Source organism: Coenobita brevimanus, chromosome 59 (assembly GCF_032717465.1).
Source record: "Coenobita brevimanus isolate Jiangsu-jjx chromosome 59, ASM3271746v2, whole genome shotgun sequence".
NCBI lineage: Eukaryota > Metazoa > Arthropoda > Malacostraca > Decapoda > Coenobitidae > Coenobita > Coenobita brevimanus.
In genome coordinates this window covers 23,266,542-23,292,429 of record NC_137012.1, presented here as the reverse complement: position 1 = coordinate 23,292,429, position 25,888 = coordinate 23,266,542, and the positions used below count along the sequence as shown (strand labels likewise).

General features: G+C 43.6%; 1 protein-coding gene across 1 annotated transcript in view; it reads left to right on the top strand.

Annotated features, from left to right (window-relative positions):
• Positions 1 to 25,888, top strand: part of kn (EBF transcription factor knot) — a 365,525-nt gene that overhangs the window by 51,792 nt on the left and 287,845 nt on the right. Inside the window, exons 3-4 of the mRNA XM_080274820.1 lie at positions 452 to 609; positions 17,492 to 17,555. Coding sequence (XP_080130946.1) covers positions 452 to 609; positions 17,492 to 17,555 — 222 coding nt within the window. The remainder of the gene's footprint in view (positions 1 to 451; positions 610 to 17,491; positions 17,556 to 25,888) is intronic.

Genomic DNA, 25,888 nt, shown 5'->3' with positions numbered 1-25,888 from the left:
TTCTTTTCTTTTTTTTTCCTAATGAGTTAGCCGGAGTACATGTGAGACTTTGCCTGTAGCCAGATAATTAAGGACACCGCCGCTATTCTCGTAAGGGTCATTGTTATGTTTGTCACGACGTGCGTTTTAGATGACAACTAACCTATGCTCTCTCTCTCTCTCTCTCTCTCTCTCTCTCTCTCTCTCTCTCTCTCTCTCTCTCACACACACACACACACACACACACACACACACACACACACACACACACACACACACACACACACACACACACACACACACACACACACACACACACACACACATTCTTTGCTGTAGCCTCCCCCTCCCCGTTGGCGTGGATCTCATTACCCTTCATGTTCCTTGCATGTCCCTTACGTTTTTGCTATTACCTTCTTCCCTCGTACGTTCTTCCCTCACGTTCTGTGGTCTCAACGTTCATTCTCTCTCTGCAGCGTGGGTCTCGGCCGGGCCCACTTTGAGAAGCAGCCGCCCAGTAACCTCCGCAAATCCAACTTCTTCCACTTCGTCATCGCCTTGTATGACCGCGCGGGACAGCCTATTGAGATCGAGAGAACGGCCTTCCTTGGGTTCATTGAGAAGGACCAGGTGAGTTGAGAAGCACCTTATGATTGTCTTAGTTATGTTACTTTTATTGCCTAACGTCATGCTGTGTTACCTGGATTACCTCCTTCCATTTAGATTTAAACGGGTATTAATTTCAGTTCACGTCTACATTATCATCTTCCCATGGTCAGTGCTGGATGTCAGTTGTGCATTTTTTTTCTATACACCATCTTTTCGTTTTGTTTACCCCTGGGCAAGGAGCGGTGGAGGCTGTCATTGTTGCTCAGTGCTACCGCGCATCGTTGAGTTTGGACGCGATTGATTTCTTTTTTTTTTTTCTGGTATAATTGGTCATCCAGTCATAATGGCACCGTCGGATTGAGTGCCTCAAGGAAAGACTCAACAGCGTCGCACCATCGTCATCCCGCTAGCAAAATAAAGTATTGTGGTAGGTTAACGTTAGCGTCGCCTGAAGTTGTTTAGGTATAGGTTGGTTTAGTGTAAAAAAAAAGGGGGGGGGGAGCTTTTCTGATGATTTTTTGGTATGATTAGCCATATTGTCTCATCTATTCCCAAGCGAGGGTGCGACCATGCCGAATCATTTCTTGCTGAATTCACTCCGACGTAACCAATAAAGGATGACTAAGTGTAGCAGGGGAAAAAAAAAAAAATCACACGGGCAGGATCGCTTTACACCAGACTTGCCCGGTGGAGCTTGTCTCACTAGAACAGCCAAGGGACCTGTCTGAACTGTTTTAGATCAGACTGAAAACCTCACGACAACGCGGCTACTTTAGGTCTTCGTTTTTATGAACTATGCTGAAGAGATTGAGTAAGACTAATGTGCTTGTGCAAGTTGTGTTGTTTATATTTTAACTTTAAGGGAAAAGGGAAGAATGAGTAGAATATAAAGTCATCATCGGTCTATTGTACAGGGATGAACCTTTTCTGTACATCGACTTCTTGTTCTTGCTAACTCCAGAAAGGTTTATTCAGAACTGGGAAAACGTTTCTTACTGAATGAATTAATGAAGGCATCACCAAACACCTTCAGTTGTTTTAGTGGTTTTTGTTTGTATTGTTTTATATAGTTGCATTGGTTTAACATTGGTCAGCTTTTTTAGTTCAGTTGTTCTTTTGGGTTAGATGTTTTGGTTATGTTCTTGGACTAGCCTAGGTCTTTTTTCTGGTAGGTTGTTTTGAGAGTTGTTTTGATAATAGCTATAGTCTGGGTATTTTGGTCTTGTTTTAGTTTTGTTTTATCAAGTAGGCTATGATTGCTTGTTTTGACTGCGGTTGTAACATTGGTGGTACTGTGTGGGTTAGCCTCCGTTGCAGTAGTGTTGTAGTTTTAGTTGTATGTGTGCTTAGGTTGTTGTAGTTGTAGTAGTTCTTGCCTTATTGGGATGTCGTTGTAGTAGTTGTCTTTGTTTTTATATACAGACGTTGGGGTTGTTATTGTATGTGTTCATTTGTCGTATAAAAAACAGTAGAGTTGTTGTTGTTATTGTTCTGGTTGCTACTAAAATATTGGGTATGTTATTGTTTGTTATTGTGTGGCTGATGTAGTTGTTGTGTATGCTTTCGTTGTACCAGTTACTTTGCTGTATAAATGCCCTCTGACTGTAGCGGTTGTTTTGGTTGTCGTTGTAGAAGTAGTTGTATTTCTCATCTGGTTGTTGTGGTTGATTTTCATTGTAGTAGTAGTTATTTTTGTTGTATAAATTCTCTGTGGTTTTTGTAGTTGTGTTCGTCGTGTTCGTTTTATCAGTTTTTAAATTTATTGTTTAAATGAGCTCTGGTTTCCGTAGTTGTTTTCACTTTCACTGTAGTGGTAGTAGTTGTATTTGTTGTTTGATGTGTAGTTGTGGTTCTGGTTTGCGTTGTAGATTTAGTTGTATTTGTTGGTGTTTGGTTCTTGTAGTAGTAGTTAGTAGTAGTAGTAGTAGTAGTAGTTGCAGGAGCAGGAGCAGCAGTAGTAGCAGCAGCAGCAGTAGTATTAGTATTAGTAGTAGTAGTAGATGTTACCTAGGGTGTGGCTGTTAATAGTAGCTGTATTTGCTTGGGTTGTCTTTGCAGTAGCTGTTGTATATGCTTGGGTTGTCTTTGTAGTAGCTGTTGTATATGCTTGGGTTGTCTTTGTAGAAGCTGTTGTATATGCTTGGGTTGTCTTTGTAGTAGCTGTTGTATTTGCTTGGGCTGTCTTTGTAGTAGCTGTTGTATTTGCTTGGGTTGTCTTTGCAGTAGTTGTTGTATTTGCTTGGGTTGTCTTTGTAGTAGTTGTTGTATTTGCTCCGGCCGTCTTTGTAATGGCTGTTGCATTCGGTTGTATTTGTAGTAGTTGTTGTATTTGTTGTGTAAATGCGGCGTGGCTACCTTGTTGACGCCCCACCCCGCGCTTGGCTGAAAATGGTGGTTGGGGAGGCATCAGGATATCGATTTATTTGCTGCCATCCCTCCGCCACTTCAAGATGGTGAACGACGGCCTGCACGGGAGGGAGAGGTGCGGAGGAAAGGGAGAGAGACAGATGGAGGGAAAGGGAGACAGGAGAGGGAAGAGATGAAATGGGAGGAGTAGGGGAGAGGAAAGGGAAGGGCGAAAGGAGCGGAGGGAGGGAAAAAGATGGAAGAAGGGAAGACGAGAAGAGAGGGACTGAGATGGAAAGAAAATGAGGGAAGAGAAAGGGAGAGAAGGGAAGTGGGGAGAGAAGAACTGAGAGTCGGAGAGGTGGAAGGAAAGGGAGAAAAGGGATAGTGAAGAAGAGGGAGAAAAAGGAGAGAGAGAGAGAGAGAGAGAGAGAGAGAGAGAGAGAGAGAGAGAGGCAAAGGTAGAGCGCTGAAGACTGGAGAGAAGGAAAGGGAGGGAAAATGAAGGAAAAGGAAGTTAGGCAAGGGAAGACATGGTAGGAAGAAGGACGAAGATGGGGAGGAAACGAGAGGAGGAAAATAGAAGACAGGGAAGGGGGGAAAGGTGAGTGAAGCAAGGTATGAAAGAAAACAGAATAGGAGGGGAAAGAGGAGTAAAAAAAAAGAGGAAAAATTAAAGAAAAGAGAGAAGGAAAAGGGAAAGATTGTAGGTGGAAAGCAAGAAGGAAAGAGAAAGAGGGAAGGATAAAAGGATGAGGAGGAATGGGAAGGAAAGTGAGAGAAACGGGAGGAAAGAGCGAGACAGGGAGGAAGGAAGGAATGAGGGAGAAAGGAAAGTGAAAGAGGTACAAGAAAGGGAGTTAATGATGAGTTAGGAAGGAATGAAACACACACACACACACACACACACACACACACACACACACACACACACACACACACACACACACACACACACCATATTTCCCCTTTTCCCCCCGCGAAGAAATGTCACGTTAATATCAAGGGGCAGTCGACCACAAACATCCTCGAAGGCTCTCCCCTCTTCTCTCTCTCTCTCTCTCTCTCTCTCTCTCTCTCTCTCCCCTCTTCGCACACTTCCCCTCATTCCTCCTCCTCCCTTCTTTCCCCCTGATTCCTTCTCTCTCCTCTTATCTCACACTCCACTCTCTTTTTACCCTTGCTTCTCTCTTCTTACTTCTTTCTCTCTCCCCTCTTCTCATACCTCCCCTCATTCCTTCTCCCCTCTTCTGTCATATCTCGTCTCGCTCCTCCCCTCTTCTCGTCCTTCCTTCTTTCTTGCTCTTTCCTCTTCTCTCTCCCTCCCCCCTCGTCCTCCCTCTTCTTCATTCTTTCTTTCTCCCGTCTTTTGTCTTGTCCAAAATACCTCACCCATCCTTTTACGTCTCCCATCTTTCTCCCCTTTCCTCTTCCTTCACATCAGTTTCCTTTCTTCATTTTGTTTCTCTTCCGTCTTTGCCCTACCCTTTATCCTCCTTAATTAGTTCTCTCTCATCCATTTAACCTCCCCTTCCCTTCCCCCCCCCTTTTTTTTTCTTTTTTTCCTTCATTCAAAGTTGGTGTGTTCAGTAATTTTTTCAAACTTATACTTGGCATTTATTCCTCTTCCCTAACGTTAGTCTCTTCTTTTACCCACTCATTCTCATTTTCACATGATGTCTACTCCAACCCTCTCCTTTCCACTCCACTCCTTTCCCATCCACCCCACTCCTCTCTTACCCACTCCTCTCCTGTCCACTCCTCCTCTCCTATGCACCCCACTCCTCTCCTATCCACCCCACTCCCCACCTATCCACCCCACTCCTCTCCTCTCCTCTCCCCTGCTTTGCTATCCTTGTCTTTGACGTATATAATAGATACCATAGTCATAACCAAAACGGCCTCGAACTTACAAATAGAGTAATTGCTGTTTGCTTTCATTCTTTTTACCGACACTCATTCCCCTCTCTCTCTCTCTCTCTCGCGCACACACACACACACACACACACACACACACACACACACACACACACACACACACACACACTTCTCCGTGGCATTTCCCCGGCATAAGGTCAAAGTAGGAGGGTTTAGGCATCGCGTGTTTAAGTAAATTGTTTGTTTTACACTCCAAGAAATTATATTATACCCATTTCATTCACCATTTTTATTTATCATCTCCCTTTGACTGTTCTCTCTCTCTCTCTCTCTCTCTCTCTCTCTCTCTCTCTCTCTCTCTCTCTCTCACACACACACACACACACACACACACACACACACACACACACACACACACACACACACACACACACACACACACACACACACACACACACACACACACACACACACACACAGAATATTGAAAATTATCTCTCGCATATTTTAGGTAACACATAAGCAGGTTTCGGAGATTGCCCCTTCATCTTTAGTACCGACACACTCACTGCATCTCCTCAGTTACTTATCACCACTAAAATAGCGTATTGTATTAATGTATTTGCTCTTATTACACTCAGATTGACTCCGATGTTATACCTGTAGTTCCAGTGTGCTCTAGATTTCACGGTAGACACTCAGTAGCAGGGTCGATAGCAGCGTCAAATCTCGGGGATAGTCTAGATTTTGGCAACTAGCTCTGGCAGGGTTTGGTGCTGTGCTGCTTCAGGCTCTTTAAACTTCTCCCATAAGCTAGCGGGATTTAGGGATTTATGGAGGTTTCAGTGAGCTAGTAGAGGAAGTGAGCGTTTCAGCAATGTACTGTAGTAGGGGAGTAAGTGATGTTGATTTTCCCAGTAAGGTATTATCTAGGAGAGGGAAGAGGGAGATTATTAGCCTATAGTTTCAGCAATAAACCTTGACTATCAGGATGGAATTATATAGATATGCAAATTATGGTAGCACAGAAACCATTATAGACATCTCCAGTAGGGTTTACCAGGGGGAAACTATTATATATTTCAGCAGGAATTTCTAGCTTCATAGAGTATTGCAGATTTCCCCAAGCTCTAACAGGATGATATATTGTAGATTTCCATTAAGATCTAGGAGGAGGGACCATTGCAACTATCTCCAGTAAGCAGTATGAGGAGGGGGAACTGTTGTAGATCTGAGCAATAAGTCAGCTGGGGGACTGGCTGTTCTCTTATGCCGTGAGAAGCGTCCAACGCGTCAAAAACATTTATCAAACCAGCTCAGGTGTGGTGAGATATCTGCCACAGCTTAAAGCCCGCCAGACACACTCACACCAACCACTATATTTTTTTTTCTGCCCCCCCCCCCATCTCTCCTGCCACTACCGACCCGCCCACCTCCATCTCCTCTTCTCTTTCCCTGTTCTTCTCTCCTCCTTTCCCTCCTCCTCCCCCATTATTTGGCCTTTTCTGTCCCCTTTTCCCTGTCTCATTCTCCCTTTCCGCCCATCGTTCTCTCATCATGCCCTTCCCTCTCCTCTTCCCTCGACCTTCTCCTCTCCATTCGTTTCCCTCATCCTTTCCGCTCGTTCATATCATTTCCCTCCATACCCTCCTCCTCTCCCCCCTTACCCTCCTCCTCTGCCCCCTTGCACTCCCTCACACACCTTTACCTCCCCGTCGTTTCCCTCCATGCCACCTCCCCCATCTCTCCTCCTCCTCTCCCTCTGTGCTACCTCCCTCCACTCCTCCACTCTTTCGCCACAACATCACGGCAGCGAAGGCGTACAAACACGATTTTTATGTTCCCCGACGATTTCTGGGATCCGACCTAGCGCGTACAGTTTCCAGATGTGATTTCTCGTTGGCAGGTAGTGTGGGCGAGTTTTTTTGTTTCTAGTTTTCAGTGTGTGTGTGTGTGTGTGTGTGTGTGTGTGTGTGTGTGTGTGTGTGTGTGTGTGTGTGTGTGTGTGTGTGTGTCTCAGTTGCGCGCGTTTTTATAAATATGAAGAGATAACATGTAATAGGACGCAAGATTTAATACATTCCCCTCTTCTTTGTTGGTCGTTTGTCATTTGCTTCCGTGAATTTTAATAGATTTTGTCGGATTTTATTTTTTATTAACCATACTTACTGGCAATATGGATTTTGTTGCTGGGAATTTTCGGTAACTTTTCCCCAGTGTATTGGCAATGTATATTTTTTTTCGTGGCTAGATTTTTTTTTTACAGTTTTTCTGGTACGGGCGATGTTTTCTGACGATGTTTTCTTTTTCCTTCGTGGTTGATATTTGTGGAGTTGTATGAGAAGTTAACAGGCACACGCGTCTAGTGCTATGAATCTTGAATGGCGTCTGGTTTTTGCTACTGACGGGGTGCTGTCGTGGGGCGTACAGAGTGAGGTGGCATTGAGGGTCACCCAATTGTCTATAGTGTGAGAATGAAGAATAATTTTTAGATGCACTGAGCTGAACTGAGACAAATACTGGGTTGCATAGAGCTGAACTGAGGCAAATTTGAGGACGTGTGGAGGTGGGCTTAGGCAGATGAGTATTAGCCGAACTATTTTAAATTGTGAAAGAGGTAAAAGACATGTAGAAGTAAAGTATGTATAGAGTGGGAAAGGATTTAGGACATGTAGAAGTGAACTGAGTGTTACCAAATCATGTCTTAGGACGTATAAAGGTGAACCCAGGCACATTTTAAGACAAGGAGCTGAGGTGAATATTGTGTTAAGCATATGACAACGCCTAGAGATGAAGTAAATACCGTGAATTTATAGCTTCCATTGACTTCAGTAACGTAGGTATTTGTTTAACTGGGTAAGATCGCCTTGAGGAAGCAGAATTACTAAAAAAATTGCGGAGAGTAGTTGAAACTAGAATTGGCTGTCTCTGGTTTAACCCATTGGCCTGTACTTAATAGTCTAAAGTATTGTTCTCCTTGGTTTCTGTTGTTCATGGTTTATTCATTCGACGGCAGCTGAATTTAAAAACACAGTAGGTAATTCTCACCTCAAGGATTAAGTTCCTTTGGAGATGACTGACTCCATTCTGTCTAACTCAGTACCAGGGAACTAAGTATTTTTGGTGTTACGATGGAAAATGGTTCGTCAGAGGAAAACATATTACTTCAAGTGTCCCCCCTCCCCTCTCTCTCTCTCTCTCTCTCTCTCTCTCTCTCTCTCTCTCTCTCTCGTTTTAAAGCACCCGTGTACCACTTGCTCTATATTCACACAAGAAAATGTAGCTTTAAAGGAGAGACTGTCGACTCGTAGACGCGCGGGAGGTGTGTGTGTGTGTGTGTGTGTGTGTGTGTGTGTGTGTGTGTGTGTGCGTGCGCGCGCGTGTGTGCGTGTGTGCGTGCGCGTGTGTGTAGAGGGAGCGGTAAGGAAACAAAGCGAGCCTCACTGGTCAATTGCCTCTCAATATCCACTTCATTTTTTTTTTACCTACAGATTTTCTTTATTTACTCGGTAGCCGTCTGAATTTATAAACCCCTTCAGGCAGAGGACGTCACATTATTTCTTTTTCTTTTTTCTTTTTTTTCTTATTACCATTAAGTTATACTCAGAGGAGAGTTTTGCACCGAGATGTTAAATTAATCTCTATCCCGTCAATACGATACATCTCCTTAGTTGAATAAAATCGTCTGCTGATAGATGGAATAGAATGTAAGAAATCGGGTGAAAGGGTTTGATGCCACGAATGTTCCATAGACTGCTTTTAATGATAACTTCGTACGTTCAGATTATCATGCGCCACACGATTAAGCTTTATTCTATTAGTCGAGTGCCTATAGGCGTCATAATTAAAAAGTATATAAATGTCAGAGTTAAGAGCAGTGAGCACAAAACTGTATATTAAGGTAGGCAGGTGATGGAATTTGGGAATAAGTTTTGGAGAGGAAAATGGAACTCTTATTCTGACGACCTTCATTCTCGCTACCCCCGGACTGCTTTTTATTCGGCTTAGGCCTCTCGTCGTGTAAGAAAAACTGACCTGTTGCTGGAAATTGTCATTGACGAGGATATAAGAACATAAGATAAGAACATAAGAAGAGAGGATAACTGCAGTAGGCCGGTTGGCCCATGCTAGGCAGCTCCTAGAAGAGTAACTGAACTACTAGAATGAGATAAGGATAGCAAAGAAGAAGGCTTTCCCTCGCCCTCCAAACCCTTCAGCCGAAGCCGGCAGGAAAAAGTCAGAAAGAACACCACGCCGTATAGAAAAACTGGCGTGGACATTTTACAGGAAAGTGTGAAAGGAGAATAGAGACTATCACAGTGTAACCTGAAAAGGAAAAATTATGATATTAGTATTGGTTATAAGATTTTCTTTTTTTTTTATATCCACCCCTTATTAGTCATATGCTTATCTAGCCTATGCTTGAAACTCTCAATGGAAGAGGCAGCAACTACTTTACTAGGTAGCTTATTCCATTCGTCTACTACTTTATTACCAAACCAATTTCTACCTAGAGACCTGCGGCAGCGATCCGCGCCAGTGCGCTCCAGCGATCCGCGCCAGTGCGCTGCAGCGATCAGCGACAGCGCTACGCCAGCAATCCGCGAAAGCGCCGCGCCAGCGTGCTGCGGCGACCCGCAGCGACCCGCGACATCGCCTCGCCACCCCGTTGCGAACCCGCGCGCAATGGTTTTCGTACTGGTAATGAGTACTGTTGTAGTACTGACACGTTTAAGATGTTACTGCTTAATAGATGAATTGATAAATAAATGAAACATATAGTTAACCCCCTTTGTCAGCAGAATGCCGTACCTCACACAGGATATAGTCAGACTGTATTAATCAACTGTGGCGTTTAAAAAACTGTCGCAATTTACTCCTGTTTAGCATTTTTTTTTCCCTCCAGTGAAAAAGGTACCGCCTTACCTTCAGTAACCCTGATTGTTGCAGGAGATAGTCAAACTTGTATCTCTTTGCACGTATTGTTTTCTAAGGCAGAACCGATACTGCAAAGTTAGTGTGCTTAGGAGAGGTGCCGTAAAGTAACGTATAATATCATGCAAAATACCATTCTGCTTGGTGGCATGTGGTGGAGGTCTTTAGTTAGTGAACTGTGAGTTACAGTGTCTTTGTTCAGCTTAGAGATTTCTCAATCATTTATTCACTACCACAGGCCAGGCCTCGGGCTTTCCTACGTCTGAAGGGGCTGTTATCGTTATTCATTTCAGGTTTTATTTATTCACATGGAGTGTACAATTACACTAGTAGGTAGGATGTGGATGGCTGACATCGTCCATTGGATGTAATGCCATAGGACAGGTATGGGACACCAGGTACTGTAGCAGACCTTACGAGTAACTTCCAGACCGGAACTCAGCCACACAAACATACTTTAACTTCCCTAGTCTATTAACTCAGGTAAGTTTTTACTCATTAGCTTCGGATGGCAGCTGGCCTAGGAGAGGGAATATTTCGATGTCAAACCCCACAGGAAGGCAAATTTAAAAAAACAACAAAATCTTTTATGGCACGCCAGTGATAGAGAAACTACATAGCATCCATTATCACTGTTAATTGCCATCGACAGTTAAATAGAAAGGCTTACACAGGCATGTATGACTCAGGCATTCAAAAATGTAAATGTAATACTTTAAAATACAGAGCTGCCTTAATAGTTGCAGGCGTTGTGTAGTGTGAATATTCCCATAATTAGGAATAGTCTCAAGCTGTGTTACCTCTCGGGGACCATTTGAGAAAACATGGCTCCTGGTACGCAGTAATCAAAGGTGTTGTAAGACATGTACAAAAATGTTAGTGATACAAAAAGAACACAGTAATTACAACAGGCGCTTAGTAATCATAGGTGGAGCAGACGAGACACAGTTGCAATAATAACACCCACACAGCTGTACTTATTCTGTGCCCCTATTGCCTGTCCTGTTGTGGATAGAAAATTATAACTCCCACAGTGACTCACACACAACTATGGTTATTAAAGCCTATTTTCAGTTGTTACACACACACACACACACACACACACACACACACACACACACACACACACACACACACACACACACACACACACACACACACACACTATTGCTGTAATACCCATTCTGTTGTGTGAGGGACGATTATAACTACCAGAATATCACACAACTTTTTCTCTCCCTGGATCGCCTGTCCTGTTGTGGGAAGAAGAAAAATAAATACCACAATAACACAACTTCCTTAATAACACAACAAAGCCACTGATCTTTTCTCTGTCCTCCCCTGTTTTAGATCTGGAATTATAGTTTCTAAAATAATACACAACTTGGTGCTATAATTACGTGGTTTTTCCTCTGCTGTAGATAGAAAGTTAGTATAATGACCCAGGCTTTCTATTTCTGTGTTTTTTTCAATATGGTTTTCACGAATACACAAAATTGGTGTATTAAGGAGTTGCCTGTCTAGGTCTTTCCTTGCTTACTAATGCTATCTTTATTTACTTTATCGGTGCATCTCTTTGTTTCGTGTTTTAGATGAGGGTAAATGCATGTATCACAATTCTTGACAAATATTAGTTTTTTTTTTTTTTTCAAGTTAAGATACGTTAATATGGCCGCCACGATGGATCTTGATCGTTTCGGATATTTTTTTAATCATTTCGTCCTTTTTTTTTTTTTTTTTGACGCCTGAACACCTTAATATCACCTCGTATGTTACTGTTCCAAAATATCAGTATTGAGATAAATACTAGCATGTCAGACCAAATTAAATAGGTGAGGACGACGTTGTATAAAGTTTCCTGTGCTTTCGAAAATGACACCAGTAACACACGGCGCTCATCTGTCGTCATGCTTTGTCATTTTTTATATTATTAAGTTGCAAGCAGATGAAAACGTACAAAACTACACAACGACTAGATAAAAGCAACAGAACCACACTACGAGTAGATAAGAACAAAACCACACTTATTCTGTTGTTACACCGCTCAATGATCAATAGAGCTGTCATTATACTCGTGTTACCTGTACATCGCTTTGTACCCTGTTATAGGTAAGAAAATAACTGCTATCAACTAACACATAAAGCGGTACTTAATCTCTCATTACGTTAGAAATGAAGTCAGCCACAGTACAACACAAAATTACTCAGATTCCACAGTATGTAACAGAAAGTGGGGTAAAAATATCGGTTCCATTTTATCCTTTCTGTAGATATAGGGGCCCAAGCCTGTCTGTAGTAATCTGCTGTGGTTCGTTTAAGGGCAGAGAATCGTCCGACACTCCTGAAAATTTGTAATCTCCCCGTGGAATGTGTGCCGTATTTGCGCAAGAGATTCGAACTGTGAGACCCGCAGTAATGAACCCTTTTTGTGATCATCGTAATTTCAAGTGTAAGTAAATAATAATAATAAATAGGTCCCCAGTATGTAAAAAACGAGCAAGTACTGGGTTACATAAAACATAATTATATCTTCACTTTTTAACGTCAGTGTTTTTGGTAGGTTATTCGTGTTGGTGGTGGTGCTTAATCTCGGTTTGTTCTGGCCACACTGACCCGTCAACCACAGGTAAACAATAGCTTCTGTGGGGTCGTCCTACGAGTGCAGTACACGCGCCATATGTGGATCCGACGCCTCGTGTGATAGACAACGCCTCACCAGTATCGGACCAGGGTGTTTCCTATGGTGAAGTACAGGGAAATATGAGAAAGTTTGACTCCTGGGTGGACGTGTCAGTTGCTCCACCCAGGATGCACAGTTCCACCACGTGTAAACTTCTCGACAGCGCCAATAGCTTAATGTAAAACAGGGGAGCTGATTAATGAAGTTTGTGCTCCGTCTCGTCCCAGTTCACCCATCAGTACAGCTGGAGACTCTAGTGTGAAACTATTAATGTGGGTCGTGTTAACCTACTGGGGCAGATTTGAGGCTTTGCAAAATTCAGTTGCCTGCATAAATGACTCATACAGTTGATAGGCAAATGCACCCGTTCTTATTATCGTTTATCCTCAGTTGTAAGTAAAGACAACTTCCAAAAACAATTCGGGGTCTTGCTAAAAAAAGAAAACTTCGAGTCTTCCATAATCTTGGTTCGGGTCTGTCCGGTAGCGTGATGGCGTGCGAGGCCGACCTGCATAAATACACTTATTACACGATTGCTTCCGCGCTGTATCGAGTTTCCTGTCCTCTTAGATAATAGAAAATGAACGCCGCCGTGTTTCAGGTTGGTTCGGTAATTTGAGGTGGCACATTTTGACGGACAGTTGCCAAAATACACACTATCACTTTGCAATAGACGAGGGGAGTGCGTGAGGGTTGGTTCGGTCTGTAATACTCTGCAATGGTCCCTGCAGTACACACGTTTGCAACACGAGAAAAGAGTAAATTGCAATACCTTGACTTATTCCCCCGTGCAGGCTGTCATTACTTGAGTGTTCCTTTGCATTTCAACTCGGGCGTTATCATCCTCTCCTCCCACACGTATGCGTATAATTTCTTTTGTTCTTTGGGAAGCCTTGAAACCTCTCTGTTTAGTGTTGTAATTAATGTTGATAGTGAGGGAAATTAACTTAAATGTCAGTAAAAATTATTGTTGGTAATAGAGATAGTGATAATTGTTATGAAAATGCCATACCATTACAAAAGCTTTTCTCCTTTTTTGTTAAATGTTACTGTTGTTATGCAAGACACGTTTCATAAGGATTAATCAAAACACTTTCAGTACAAGATAATGCTTTCAGCCCTAAAATCTCTCTCTCTCTCTCTCTCTCTCTCTCTCTCTCTCTCTCTCTCTCTCTCTCTCTCTCTCTCTCTCTCTCTCTCTCTCTCTCTCTCTCTCTCTCTCTCTCTCTCTCATATAAAAGTACCCTAGTAGTGAAGGTGTTAATAAAGGCTGTATCTAATCCCACCAGTTCGCTCTCTCCTATACCAAATAAAACCGTCAGGAGATGTCAAGTATAATAGAGACATCATCATAGCCAAGGAGTCATCAAGCCCTAATTTAGTCCTGAATTCACGCCATCACATTCAATTACCCGCGTGTAATCACCTTAATCTTACACGTGCCCCGGGATGGACTCGAGAAAATAGGATCGGAACGCGTTTAGCTCAAGTTTGGACAAGTTAGTTCCAGTTAGTTGTAGGGGATAGGGTAACTGCTGATGGGATGAGATGGATACGTGATTGGCCGTGCAGGGTGGAGGAAGAGGTAGACCAGGAATGAGGTGGAGGGACAGAATAGGACAACTAGACTGTTATGGTGGAAAAAGAGATATACTATAAGATCGAAGTGGAGGTAGGAGACTTGATAGAAATGAGACGGGTAGGAAGTGGTTCATGAACGTTTGAAAATTAAGAGGGAGACCAAGTGTGAGGACAGCAGGGTGACTAAACTGGTATGGTACAAAGTGTGTATGATGGAAGAAGAGTTAAATTAAGAAAAGGAACATAAAGCAACCATATGAGTATAGGATGGGTTTTGTCTGGTGCGAAAAACTGATCTTGTATGGTGGACGGGGAAGTAGGGAACGAGTGGAGTGACAGAGTAGGGCAGCTACAGTAGATGGGCTTAGAATGGGTCGACCTTGTTTGAAGAAGGAGAGACAGACCAAAAGAAACGGAGAAGTGATGGGTCGTGTATGGAGGAAGCAAAAAAGGTAACCCCGGAAGGAAGTAATAGGCCAATGAGGCAGGTATAAAATTCTGTTTGGTGCAGAAAAAACACGTAGAACAAGAAAGAATTGGGGAGATTCGTCGAGGCATATGGATGGATATCGTGGGTTGTTCATGGTGGAAGAAGTTCACCAAGAATGGTGTGGAGAGACAGAGTGGGGCAGCGGGACGAGTAGGTTGGGTTGTGGGTGGTGGACATTGGAGAGGTAGGCTAAGAACGAAGTTGATGGGAATTTGTAGGGCATAAAATGGGCCATGCATGGTGGGGGAAGTAACATGAGAGGGGCGTGGAATGCCATGGTAGGGTGATCGTATGAGGTGAGGTGATGTCTTGGAAGAAGGGATCGATATTGAGTAAGGACAGAAACGCCTGGAGGTCCTTTGCTGAAGGCCCTTTCCTACAGGACGCGATTTTGTGCAAGAGACTGATATAGATACTTAGCTAGATAAGTGGATGAACAGACGGACGGACAGATAAACAGATAGACAGACAAGAGATGGATAGGTGGTGGCTGCGGTTATGTAGATGGTGGTGGTTGTGATTATATTGATGAAGGTTGTGATTATAATGGTGTTGCGACTGTGGTTTTAGTTGATGTATTAGTGGGGGATTGTGGTTGTAGCTATGTTGGGAATGTTAGTTGTGGTTGTACTGATGGTTGTAAGTGGTAGTTGGGATTTTATTGATAGTGGTTGAGGTTAAACTGATGGCTGTGGTGGTGGTTGGGGTTGAGGCTTCATTTGTAGTGAAGATAGCAGTTGCGGCTGTGGTGGTGGTTGTGGTTGTAGTGGTGCTGGTGGAAGTTGTGGTGGCACTGTAAGGAGGAAGGGGGAGCGTGATTATGGTGCCTGGGTGGTGATATATGGTGCAGTGTCACTAAGTGGGTCAATCTTGGCTAATTATACTGTCTACCCTCTCTTTCCTTACCTTTACCACTCCTCTCTCTCTCTCTCTCTCTCTCTCTCTCTCTCTCTCTCTCTCTCTCTCTCTCTCTCTCTCTCATTTTTTTTTTTTTTTTTTTTTTTTTTCGGACGGTACAGCCTCCGGGAACAGCTGAAACATTATAACTTTGCTGTTCTGTTTTCCGGACGATTTATGCAGCTTAGGAAAACGACATTGAAGAGAAGGGTTGGTGAAGTCTGTCTGTATATCTAAACCCCTCCCAGGTCGAAAAGTGTGTCCAGAGCTGAGTAAAATCGTCAGGGGATCCCACAAGCGTAATACAGGTACAGCGACGTCCAAGGTACAAAATGATCCTGAACTAACTCCCCCTCGTCCTGTTAAATTCGAACGTATTATTTTACAGTCACGGCAAATACAGACACGAGAATTGCAAAGTAAAGTGGCAGAGTAGAGCAGTATTTTTTTTTTTCAATTGCATATGTAATTTTCCTTTTCTTTGGTTCCCCATATATTTTGCGGTCCTTTTCTGACCTACGCACGCTTTCTGTGTGATGTAATCTTTTCCAGGTCTTTCCGCTTCATAAATAAAACCACTTGGTGATTGTACTGAATGGGTTAATGAAGACTCAGCTTGTTCACTGAGAGAGAGAGAGAGAGAGAGAGAGAGATTTCTTAGACTGAGTGAGAGTCTGAAGGTAGGATGGAGAAAGTCATTGTCCGGAAGAGGTTAACCTCAGCTTGCATTGTCATTCATTACTAAATTAAGGGAGGGGAGAAGGTGGCTTGATGATGATGATGATGATGATGATGATGATGATGATGATGATGATGATGCAGATAGGTAGGGGTGAAGAGGGGGAGAGGCCTCTTAGTAATTACATCCCTAATTATTTTTTCTAATTCAAAGTTACAGCATAATGATAATCGTCCGGTTCAGAAAATAGAATCGTTTAATTAGTAAAATGCAACACTTCCCTTTCTATATTTACGGTGTCCCCTGCCTAAGTCAAGGGTTTAATAGCAATGGTGGCGTAAATAGAGGGTAATTACCGGGCTAATGAGGGTAATGGGTGGTGGACAGAGGGTACTTAAAGCGCCCCCGGTTAACGTAAGGATATGATGGTAGGGCCAGGTGTTGTAAATCCAGCACAGGGCTTGGGGAGGGGAGGGGAGATGGGGGAGAAAGAGAGGGGAGGATGGTGGGGAGGTTGGGTTGATAAAGAGGGATGAAGGAGGGATGGATATAGGGGAGAGGAAGGAAGGGTTGGGATGGATGCTAGGTAAGGGGAGGATAGGATGGAGTGGGGAAGTGAGACTGAAAGAAGGATTGGAAAGGAGATATATTGCGAGAATGGTGGGACTGGGGGAAAGAGGGAAGGGGAGATTGATAGTGTGGAGGAGATGAAAGTCGTAGGGGAGATGGACGCGAGGGAGTGGAGAGGGAGGGAAGAGGGAGGGAGGGAGTGATGGGTGGGGAAGAAAAACGGAGGGAACGGTATGGGAAATGGGTAGGGTAAGATCAGATAGGAATATGGAAGATAGGGATGGGTGGGAGACAGACACGGAGGGAAGGGCTGGGTTGGGTGGTTGTTGGGTAGAGTAGGATTTATTTGTGTGGGGAGGGAAACAGAGGGGAGATTGGAGAGGGTATGACTGGGGAGGAAAGGCCTAGCTAAATGATCGCACAGTCCTGCAGGGGCTAGTATTTTTTTCTCACGTCTTCACTGATCTCATTTTTAGCTCCACTGATCTCATTCTTATCATATTCAGTTTTGCTTGTCTCAGTTGTTCGTCTCGCCTATTTTTTCTCGCCTTTATGGTCTCGTCTGTTTCATCTCTTGTTCCACATCTGTCACATCTCCCCAGTCTGACCTGTTTCACCTCAGCTATCATATTGCAACTGTTTCATCTAATTTCCTTCCTTCCTTCTCATCTACAGTTCCATTTCGTCTGCTTATTTACCGTTTCTTCCTATTTCATCAGCTGTTTCCTAGCACTTTTCATGTCTCTCGTCGCACCCATTTTATATACTGTCACCCGTTTCCTCAACCGTTTCGTTCCACCTGTTTCATCCACTGTTTCATCTCACGTGTTTCATTATTTCCCCACAGGAACCCGAGGGCCAGAAGACCAACAACGGTATCCACTACAGACTCCAGCTGCTTTTCGCGAATGGTTAGTTTTCACTTGTTCTAGCTGTTTATACACTGAAATAGCGTGTTTTATTTTTCATTAAGATTAGCTTGTCAGGTTTGATATTATGTATAGTAGGTGATGCAGTTGGAAGTTAGGCTGTTAGTTTACCTAGATTGTGCTGATTTAAGATAGAAAATAAAGTAGGTGATACAGTGTGGAGTTAGAACATCAGTAGGCAGTTGATAAATATACATGCATACACTAAACAGAGGCCAGCCAGAACGAAATCATACAAGCTTATCTATATCAGCGTGACTTTGTATGAGGTCCATATCAGTACCGAACTTGTACTACGAGGAGAGTGATATCCAGAATTAACCTTTCCTCACACTGACCAGGTACGAATAAGGAAGGAGTGTTTGTAGTGAGAGTGGTGCTTGTAAAAACCAGTATGTCATCAGTATGGACGAACATGGTGCGAATATGAGACGGCAAATACTCGTAATAGGACATACTACCAACACTCATACTAAGCATCCGATTAGAGAATTATAACACACAGACAGGGAGGTGAACGCTGTATCCAATGAGCCACCGTGACGTGAGATTGCCCTATGGATAAACATAATTACACACACATTATTGAAATGCGTTGTTAATGAGCCGTGTGAAACAGACTGACCGGCATGTAATTCTAGACCCATCAGAATTTGTTACCGTGATTTTATTTAGTTATGGCAAATCGATATGGGTTTCATAAGGGTAAATTTGTAGTATCATATTGCTCTTTATGTTATTAGTGTACGTAAGATGCGGCAATTATTCTTCATTCCTCAGTTACATATATATTTCCAGAGTCAGGTTTGGGTAGGGGCTTGCATTGTTATTGGAATATTAATTTGCTGTAATAAGGAATATTAATACGTTTTTAATGAAGTGTCTTAGTCAAATGAAGTGTTATGCAATGGTGAATATATTACGGCATTGGGACTTGACACTATTTACAACCAAAGTTAGTACAGCATGATTATGATTTCGTTTATTTTATTCTTGCTACCGTCAGAAGGTTTTATTCAGTAAAGGGAAAGCTTCGTGTACTGAAGTGGAAAGCAATATCTAATCCCTCCAGTTCGAGAAAGCTCATCTAAGCTGTATAAAATCGTCTGGGGATAGCAAGAACAATCATCCTCATAGTTAAAGAGAATATAACGCAGGTAAAAACAGACACACATGTAGGAGAAAAAATATGTATATCACTTACATCTTTGAAAAACAGAGTTCGTAATCCACAAGAGCAGGGGTATTACAACATTCAAAAACTGTGCCTAGAAATTTTTTTATAAATATACTTGGCGTGCGTGTCCATTGGGGTTATGAAATTAATAAAGAGTGGTTTCATGCCATATGATTCCGTGATACACAAGCATTAAACATCGCCGGGAACAAGCCACTCTCCCATGCACCCGCGTTTTGGCATTTGCATACACGCAGGTGCATATATTTCATTAGCCTCTCCACTAATTATTTCATGTTCCGGCATTTTCTTGGGTATTCCTGTTTGTGTTCATGCTTCGTAACTCATATATTATTTCCTTTCCTTACTCTCTTCCTCTTCTTTGCCCTCTTATCTCGTCGCCAGCATTCCAGTTCCTATTTCGTAACTGATGCGTTTTTATTATTTCCTCCTCGCCTTCTCTCCCTCTGTTAATCTTTTTTTTTTTCTTTCTTTTTTACGGTAAACCACGTCTGTCGTTCCAGTAACTGTTGCATAGTTGACATTTTATTAGTCTGCCTTCCAAGCCTCCCTTTTTTCTATTCTGACTCTTTCATAGCTTTTACTTAATGCTTTTTTTCTTCCCATTTCTCTCCTAATGATTTTTTTTTTTCCCCAGAAGTTTTGATCCTCTTTTGTAGTTGTCAGTTGTAATACTTTTATCGCCTCTTTCTCCTTCCTTCCTGCTTTTATTAGTTCCCCTCATTCTTTCTGTTGCTATGATTTTGTTTTACATCAGCTTTGTCTTCCTTTCTTTCTCTTTCTCCTTACCTGTTTGATTTTCTCTTTAAAATTTCCTAACATCTTTTTTGTTCCTCGTCTCACCTCTTCTTACTTAGTCCCATCAAATTATAATGTATTAAAATTCATAACTTTTTACTATTCTCTATCCCATCTATTCTCTGCCTCCATTTCCTTTCCTTTCACATCTTCCATCTCATTTTTGCTGTTTCTTTTTCCGTCCCTTCTTTTTACAGTGCACCTTTCCATATTCTCTTCCCTCTAATTATATTCTCATTTATGCACATCCTTTCATATACCTTTCCCGTTTGTGTCAGTAGTTTCCTTCATTTTCCATTGACTTTTCCTCCATCCACATCCCATATTCCGTATTACTTCTACAGCTTCCACCCATTTTCTTCCTTCTTTTCCACATCCCTCAGTTTCTTTTCTTCCCTACCTTCTTCCCTTACACCATGCACATCGGGGTAGGTTCTTTAGTGTAAAATTGATCGTGGATAAAGGGGAAAAAAAGGGGGGGGGATGAAATATATAGATTAATTTGATGTTTGTAGCATTGTTGATGGTGGTAGAGTGAATGTTGGTAGTTCAGTGGCGATGGTGGTGGCTGCTGGGGATTTGGTAGTGTCTGCTGAGTACGTGTTGGGCTGTGTTTTCGTTGTGCAAGGGAGTACAAAGAAAGGAAAGTTACACCAACAGATTTATTGGTCCTTACGAAGCTTTTTCAGACATATCAGATTAATACTGTAGCATCTGATTTTATAATAGATAATAATAAATAAGGTAAGGTTGATGATTTGTTAGGCCAACCGTATGAAATATTGGTAGAAATGGGAGATAAGGAAGTGGAAGTTGATAGCGATTTTTAGGCCTACGTTAGTGTTGTCATTGTTGGTGATAGGCAGTTTGTTATAGTTGTTGATGATAGCGATAGTGATGTGATTGATGACGATCGCGATTCTTAGACTGAGGGTGTTGTGGTTAATGGGTGATGTTTTTTAGGGTTAAGTTGTGGTTGATGGAAGTTAATTGGTGTTCGTAGGTAATTAGAAAGTCAGTACTACCGGTGCTACTTCCCTCCTTTAGGATTTCTTCGTAATTAGCATCATTTCCGGGGTTAATCTCCTTCTATGGCTCTGTGCAAGGTGAAGTGATGGCAGTTTTAGATCAAGGTAAAATGGAAAGAGTATATTTAAGCTGTGATGGTTGTGATTGTTGTTATTAGGCTGTGATAGGCGATGCAAATGATTATCAGTGACGCATCGTTCATGTCATTGAATATGGATGAAAGTAATCAAATGAAAGAAAAGGGAGGGAGGGAGGAATGAAAGAGGGAGGGAAGAAGGGAGAGAGAAGAGAGGGAGGGTAGTCAACTCTCCAGAGACTTGGAAGGGGAGTTAGGAAAGGGGAGGGAAGGGGAGCCAGAAGGGAAGGAGACAAAAAATAGATGGGGTCTGGAGGAAACTAAGATTCAAGGGACCGGCACTGGGACGGAGAGAAGGAGGGAACGGAGGAAAGAGGAGAGAATGAAGCAGTGGAAGGAAAGAGGAGGAAGAGAAGAATGGAAAATGGGAGAAGTGAAAGAAGAAATGAAGAGGAGGAAAGTAATGGGATCGGAGAAAGTAGGGGGAAAGCAGGAATGGACAAACTGTGGTAGGAGGAGGGAGGGATATGAAACACGAGAAGAGGATACTGAAGAAAGAGAAGAGGAAATAGTGTGAGGAGGGAGGAAGAGGGAAAATAAAAGCTGAGAGGAAAAGTAAGTTAGGGAGAAGAGGAAAGCGAGAGAGACTGAAGAGGAAAGGTATGGAGAAGAAAATGAAAGAGAATAGGAAGGGAAAATGAAAATGAAAAGGAATCACATGTAGGGCAGGTAAAGGAAATGAAAGGAAGATAAAAGAAAAGGAAGGAAAGGAAAAGGGAGATGAGAAGGAGGATAGGAAAGCAGGGTAAAATGGATGAGACAGTCGGGTTGTGAGCGTGTTAAAGGAGGAGGTTAGTCTTAGTGAGTGTGAGAGGCAGATAATGACGTAGGTTAGGTAGGCAGTGTAAGACAGTGAATGTGGTGATGGAAGCAGTGAGTGTTATGAGTGGGGCGGTGTAAGGAAGTGAGTGTGGTAAAGGCGGCAACTTGAGGCAGTGAGTGTGGTGAAGGAGGCAGGGTAAGGCAGTGACGGTGGTGAAGGAGGGAGGGTAAGACAGTGAGTGTGGTGAAGGAGGTAACTTAGGCAGTGAGTGTGGTGAAGGAGGCAGGGTGAGGCAGTGAGTTTAGTGAAGGAAGCAGGGTAAGGCAGAGAGGGTGGTGGGCGAGGCAGAGTAAGGCAGCAAGTAAGGCAGGCAGGTCAAGACTGAGGCAGGGCAGGGCGGTGACAGGAAGTAAGGGTAGGCATGGCGTTTTGGCCTCCGAGGTAGTCAACAAGGGAGGAGATAGGAGGCAGGCCGAGGCAGGGAAGGGGGTGGAGGAATAGGTGTGGGGGGGCTAGGGGGCGGATCCAGCAAGGGGAAGGAGTGGTGGGGTGCAGGGGGGGGGGTTCACGGCTCCCGGGGGAACGGCGCCCCACCGGAACAGCCACGCAACCCCCCTAACACAGACCAATATGCCTCACCCACCACTAACGCAATTTAGCTCGTTTGGTGAGGTTCAGTAAAGGTGAAAATAGGTCAGCGCGAGTGTGATATGAATGGACTTGGCCCCCAGGGAGGCTCTCGTGTAACAAAGAAGTAAAAACAGGTTGGGGGTTAAGGGGAAGTGAGTCTACAAGGGGGACACGTTTAGGCTCAAAATTGGTGTGGCGAGGCGGCCGACCCAGCTCTGAGGACCAGAGGGGCGTAAGGACACCTGCTGATGGCTGGGTTTTTGGCTGGAGAAGGCGCGGTGGGAGGGAGGAGGGGCGAGGGGGAGGCAGGAGAGGGGGGAAAGCAGGAGAGGGGGGGTGGGGAAAGTAAGGGAGGAGAGAGAAGAGGGAGGGACTAGGAGATGTGAAGGAAGAAGGGACAAGGAAACTTTGCTGGAAAGGGGGACGGAAGGGAAGGGAGAGGGAGGAGAGGGCAGTTACTGGAGAGAAGGAAGCGGGAGAAGACGTAAACGGAGGGAGGGGTAAGGGGACATAGAAGATATTGAAGAAGAAGAAGAGGGAGAGAGAGGATGAGAAGCTGTAGATGGAAGAGTAGAAGCGTAGGGAAGTGGGAGAGATGACGTAAGGAGACAGGGGGAGGAGAAAACACGCTGACTGTAAGATGAGAGAGAGAGAGAGAGAGAGAGAGAGAGAGAGAGAGAGAGAATGTGTTGAGGTGGTCGGCTGTCAACCTAGCAAATGTGGGCGTTAAGACAGTCATTTGTTTCCAGGAGGTGGCACTGTCCTCCCAGCCCTTAATGTGGCCCTTAGTACGACCCTCGCCTGCCCTTAATGTGGCCCTTATTACGACGCTCGCCTGCCCTTTTATGTGACCTTAGTACGACCTCCAGCTCTTAGTACTACTCTCTCGTACCATTAATTTGACCTTTACTGTTCCCTTAATACGACCCTCTTCTGCCATTTATTTGACCCTTGGTGCTCCTTTAGTACGACCCTCTCCTGCCCTTTGTACGACCTTCTCCGGCCTTTAATGTGACCTTTAGTACGACTTTCCTGCTTCTGATATGGTCCTTTATACGACTCTCTCCTGCCCTTAATGTGACCCTTAGTGCGACCCTTTCTTGGCCTTAGTACGACCCTCTCCTGCTAGCTCATTAAATCTCACCTAAACAAAGTCATCAGGAAGAGTAAAAAAATAAATCTAGTTCATGTTAATAAAGATCTTTTATTGAAGATTATCATTGTTGTTGGAAACTTTTGCGGTAATTGCCTTTATTCTTTATTCTTGCCATCTCCACATAGTTTTATTCGGCTGAGGGGAAGCTTCAAACGTGATTAATGATGATGATGATGATGTTGGTGATGATGGTGGTGGTGGTATGGTGGTGATGGTGATAGTGGTGATTGTATGATTGTGATGATGGTGGTCGTGACGATGATGAGGATTGATGATGATGATGATGATGATGGAACAGACATTTCCTTCGGTAACTACTTCACTATCAAGCTCAGTAAAATCGTCTGCTAGAAACACGACGCAGTAAAAAATGACCCTCGGGCCGAAGGGGTCATATTTGCTATTTAAGGTGACACATGACCTCAAAGACCTTAGTTAAACCTCTTGCTAAGACTCTTTCCTTTCTCTGCTTCCATTCCTCTTACTAAGACTCTTTCTTTCCCCTACCTGCATTCCTCTTACCAAGACTCTCCTTCTTCTACCTCCATTCCTCTTACTGAAACTCCTTCCTCTACCTCCGTTCCTCTTACTAAACTTCCTCTACCTCCGTTCCTCTTACTAAAACTCCTTCCTCTACCTCCGTTCCTCTTACTAAAACTCCTTCCTCTACCTCCGTTCCTAAGACTCATTCGTCCTTCTGCTTTCATCCTAAAATTATTCTTTAACACCTGCACAAAACTCCCACTTCTCCTTAAGACGATAATCTCAAGGATAGCTTCCCCTTAAACCTCCTTCAAGATTACGTATTCTTAGACTTTCTTGTGGCTCTTGACCTTACTGTAGGCGCCTCTTTACTTGTTCTGTAATTGTTACTTATTATGTGTATTTAGTTGAGTAAGGAAACTTGTTTAATTAAATAAAAACAATTACAATTTATTGGATTTTTTTTCTTTTCTGTTATACTCTGTTCATCCTAACTAGGCATAAATTTGTCATCTCGCCATCTTCAGTGTGATGTAGCAATAGAGTAACACTAGAATATGATGCTAGTCACGAAGAAGTGCCATGGAGATAATGTAGAGCCATAGTACCATTTTATTCTGCACCTGAGCCGAGGGAAATATGTGTAGTTAGACGGGCAGTGAGTGAAAATGCTTGTGTATCTAGACTCAGGATTTTCACTTTATTTATTCTGCTCCCTATATCTTTAATGCCCTATATGTCTCCTTTATTATATTTATTGAAATGGGGAAGGGTCAGTTTTATACATAGACAGTTTAGCTTGTGGCCTTTGGTTCCTTCTTCCTCGCATTAAAAAAAAAAAAATGGATTATGCTGGGATAAGGTTGACTTTATTATTTCGCCCACTGAATCTCCTCTCCACTTCATCTCCCCTTCCTCCACTTCATCTCCCCTTCCTCCACTTCATCTCCCCTTCCTCCACTTCATCTCTCCTTCCTCCACTTCATCTCCCCTTCCTCCACTTCATCTCCCCTTCCTCCACTTCATCTCCCCTTCCTCCACTTCATCTCCCCTTCCTCCACTTCATCTCCCCCTCCTCCACTTCGTCTCCCTTTCCTCCACTTCATCTCCCTTTCCTCCACTTCATCTCCCCTTCCTCCACTTCATCTCCCCTTCCTCCACTTCGTCTCCCCTTCCTCCACTTCATCTCCCCTTCCTCCACTTCGTCTCCCATTCCTCCACTTCGTCTCCCCTTCCTCCACTTCATCTCCCTTTCCTTCACTTTACCTCCCCTTCCTCAACTTTACATCCCCTTCCTCCACTTTTTCACTAGCCATCCCCCTCCCCCCCTCTCTCTCTCTCTCTCTCTCTCTCTCTCTCTCTCTCTCTCACATATTCCCTTTTTTCCCCTTGTATTCTGGTTCCCTGTATCTTCCTCTTCCACTCTTTTTTCCTCTCCCTTTCTTCCCTCTCACCTTGTCTCCATTTTCTATTTTTTCTTCTCGCCCTCACTCCGTTTTTTGTGAGCCACCCCTAACTCGGCTAAGAGGAAAAAAGCCAAAAGTAGATAATGCATGGAAAAATGTGTGTGTGTGTGTGTGTGTGTGTGTGTGTGTGTGTGTGTGTGTCAGTGTGTGTGTCAGTGTGTGTGTGTGTCAGTGTGTGTGTGTGTCAGTGTGTGTGTCAGTGTGTGTGTGTGTGTCAGTGTGTGTGTGTGTGTGTCAGTGTGTGTGTGTGTCAGTGTGTGTGTGTGTGTGTGTGTGTGTGTGTGTGTGTGTGTGTGTGTGTGTCAGTGTGTGTGTCAGAGAGAGAGACGGGGGGGGGGATTAACAGAGGAAGACTGGCAAACAGAAATAGACATAATGAAACAGAGGAAAAGAGGTAGAGAGAGAGAGAGGAAAAGAGAGGATGGAAGAGAGCAGTGCATGGGGAAAAGGCAGGAGCAATAAATCACTGACAAAGAGAGGGAGGGAAAGTGGGAACAGCGAGAGGAAAGAAGGTAAAAGAGGAGAGGAAAAAGAGGAAGTGAGGTGGGGAAGGCAGAGAAGGGGAGAGACAAGGAAGGAAGAGAATGGTGTGGATGAAGAAATCTTGGAAGGGGAGAGAGAGAGAGAGAGAGAGAGAGAGAGAGACGGACACACAC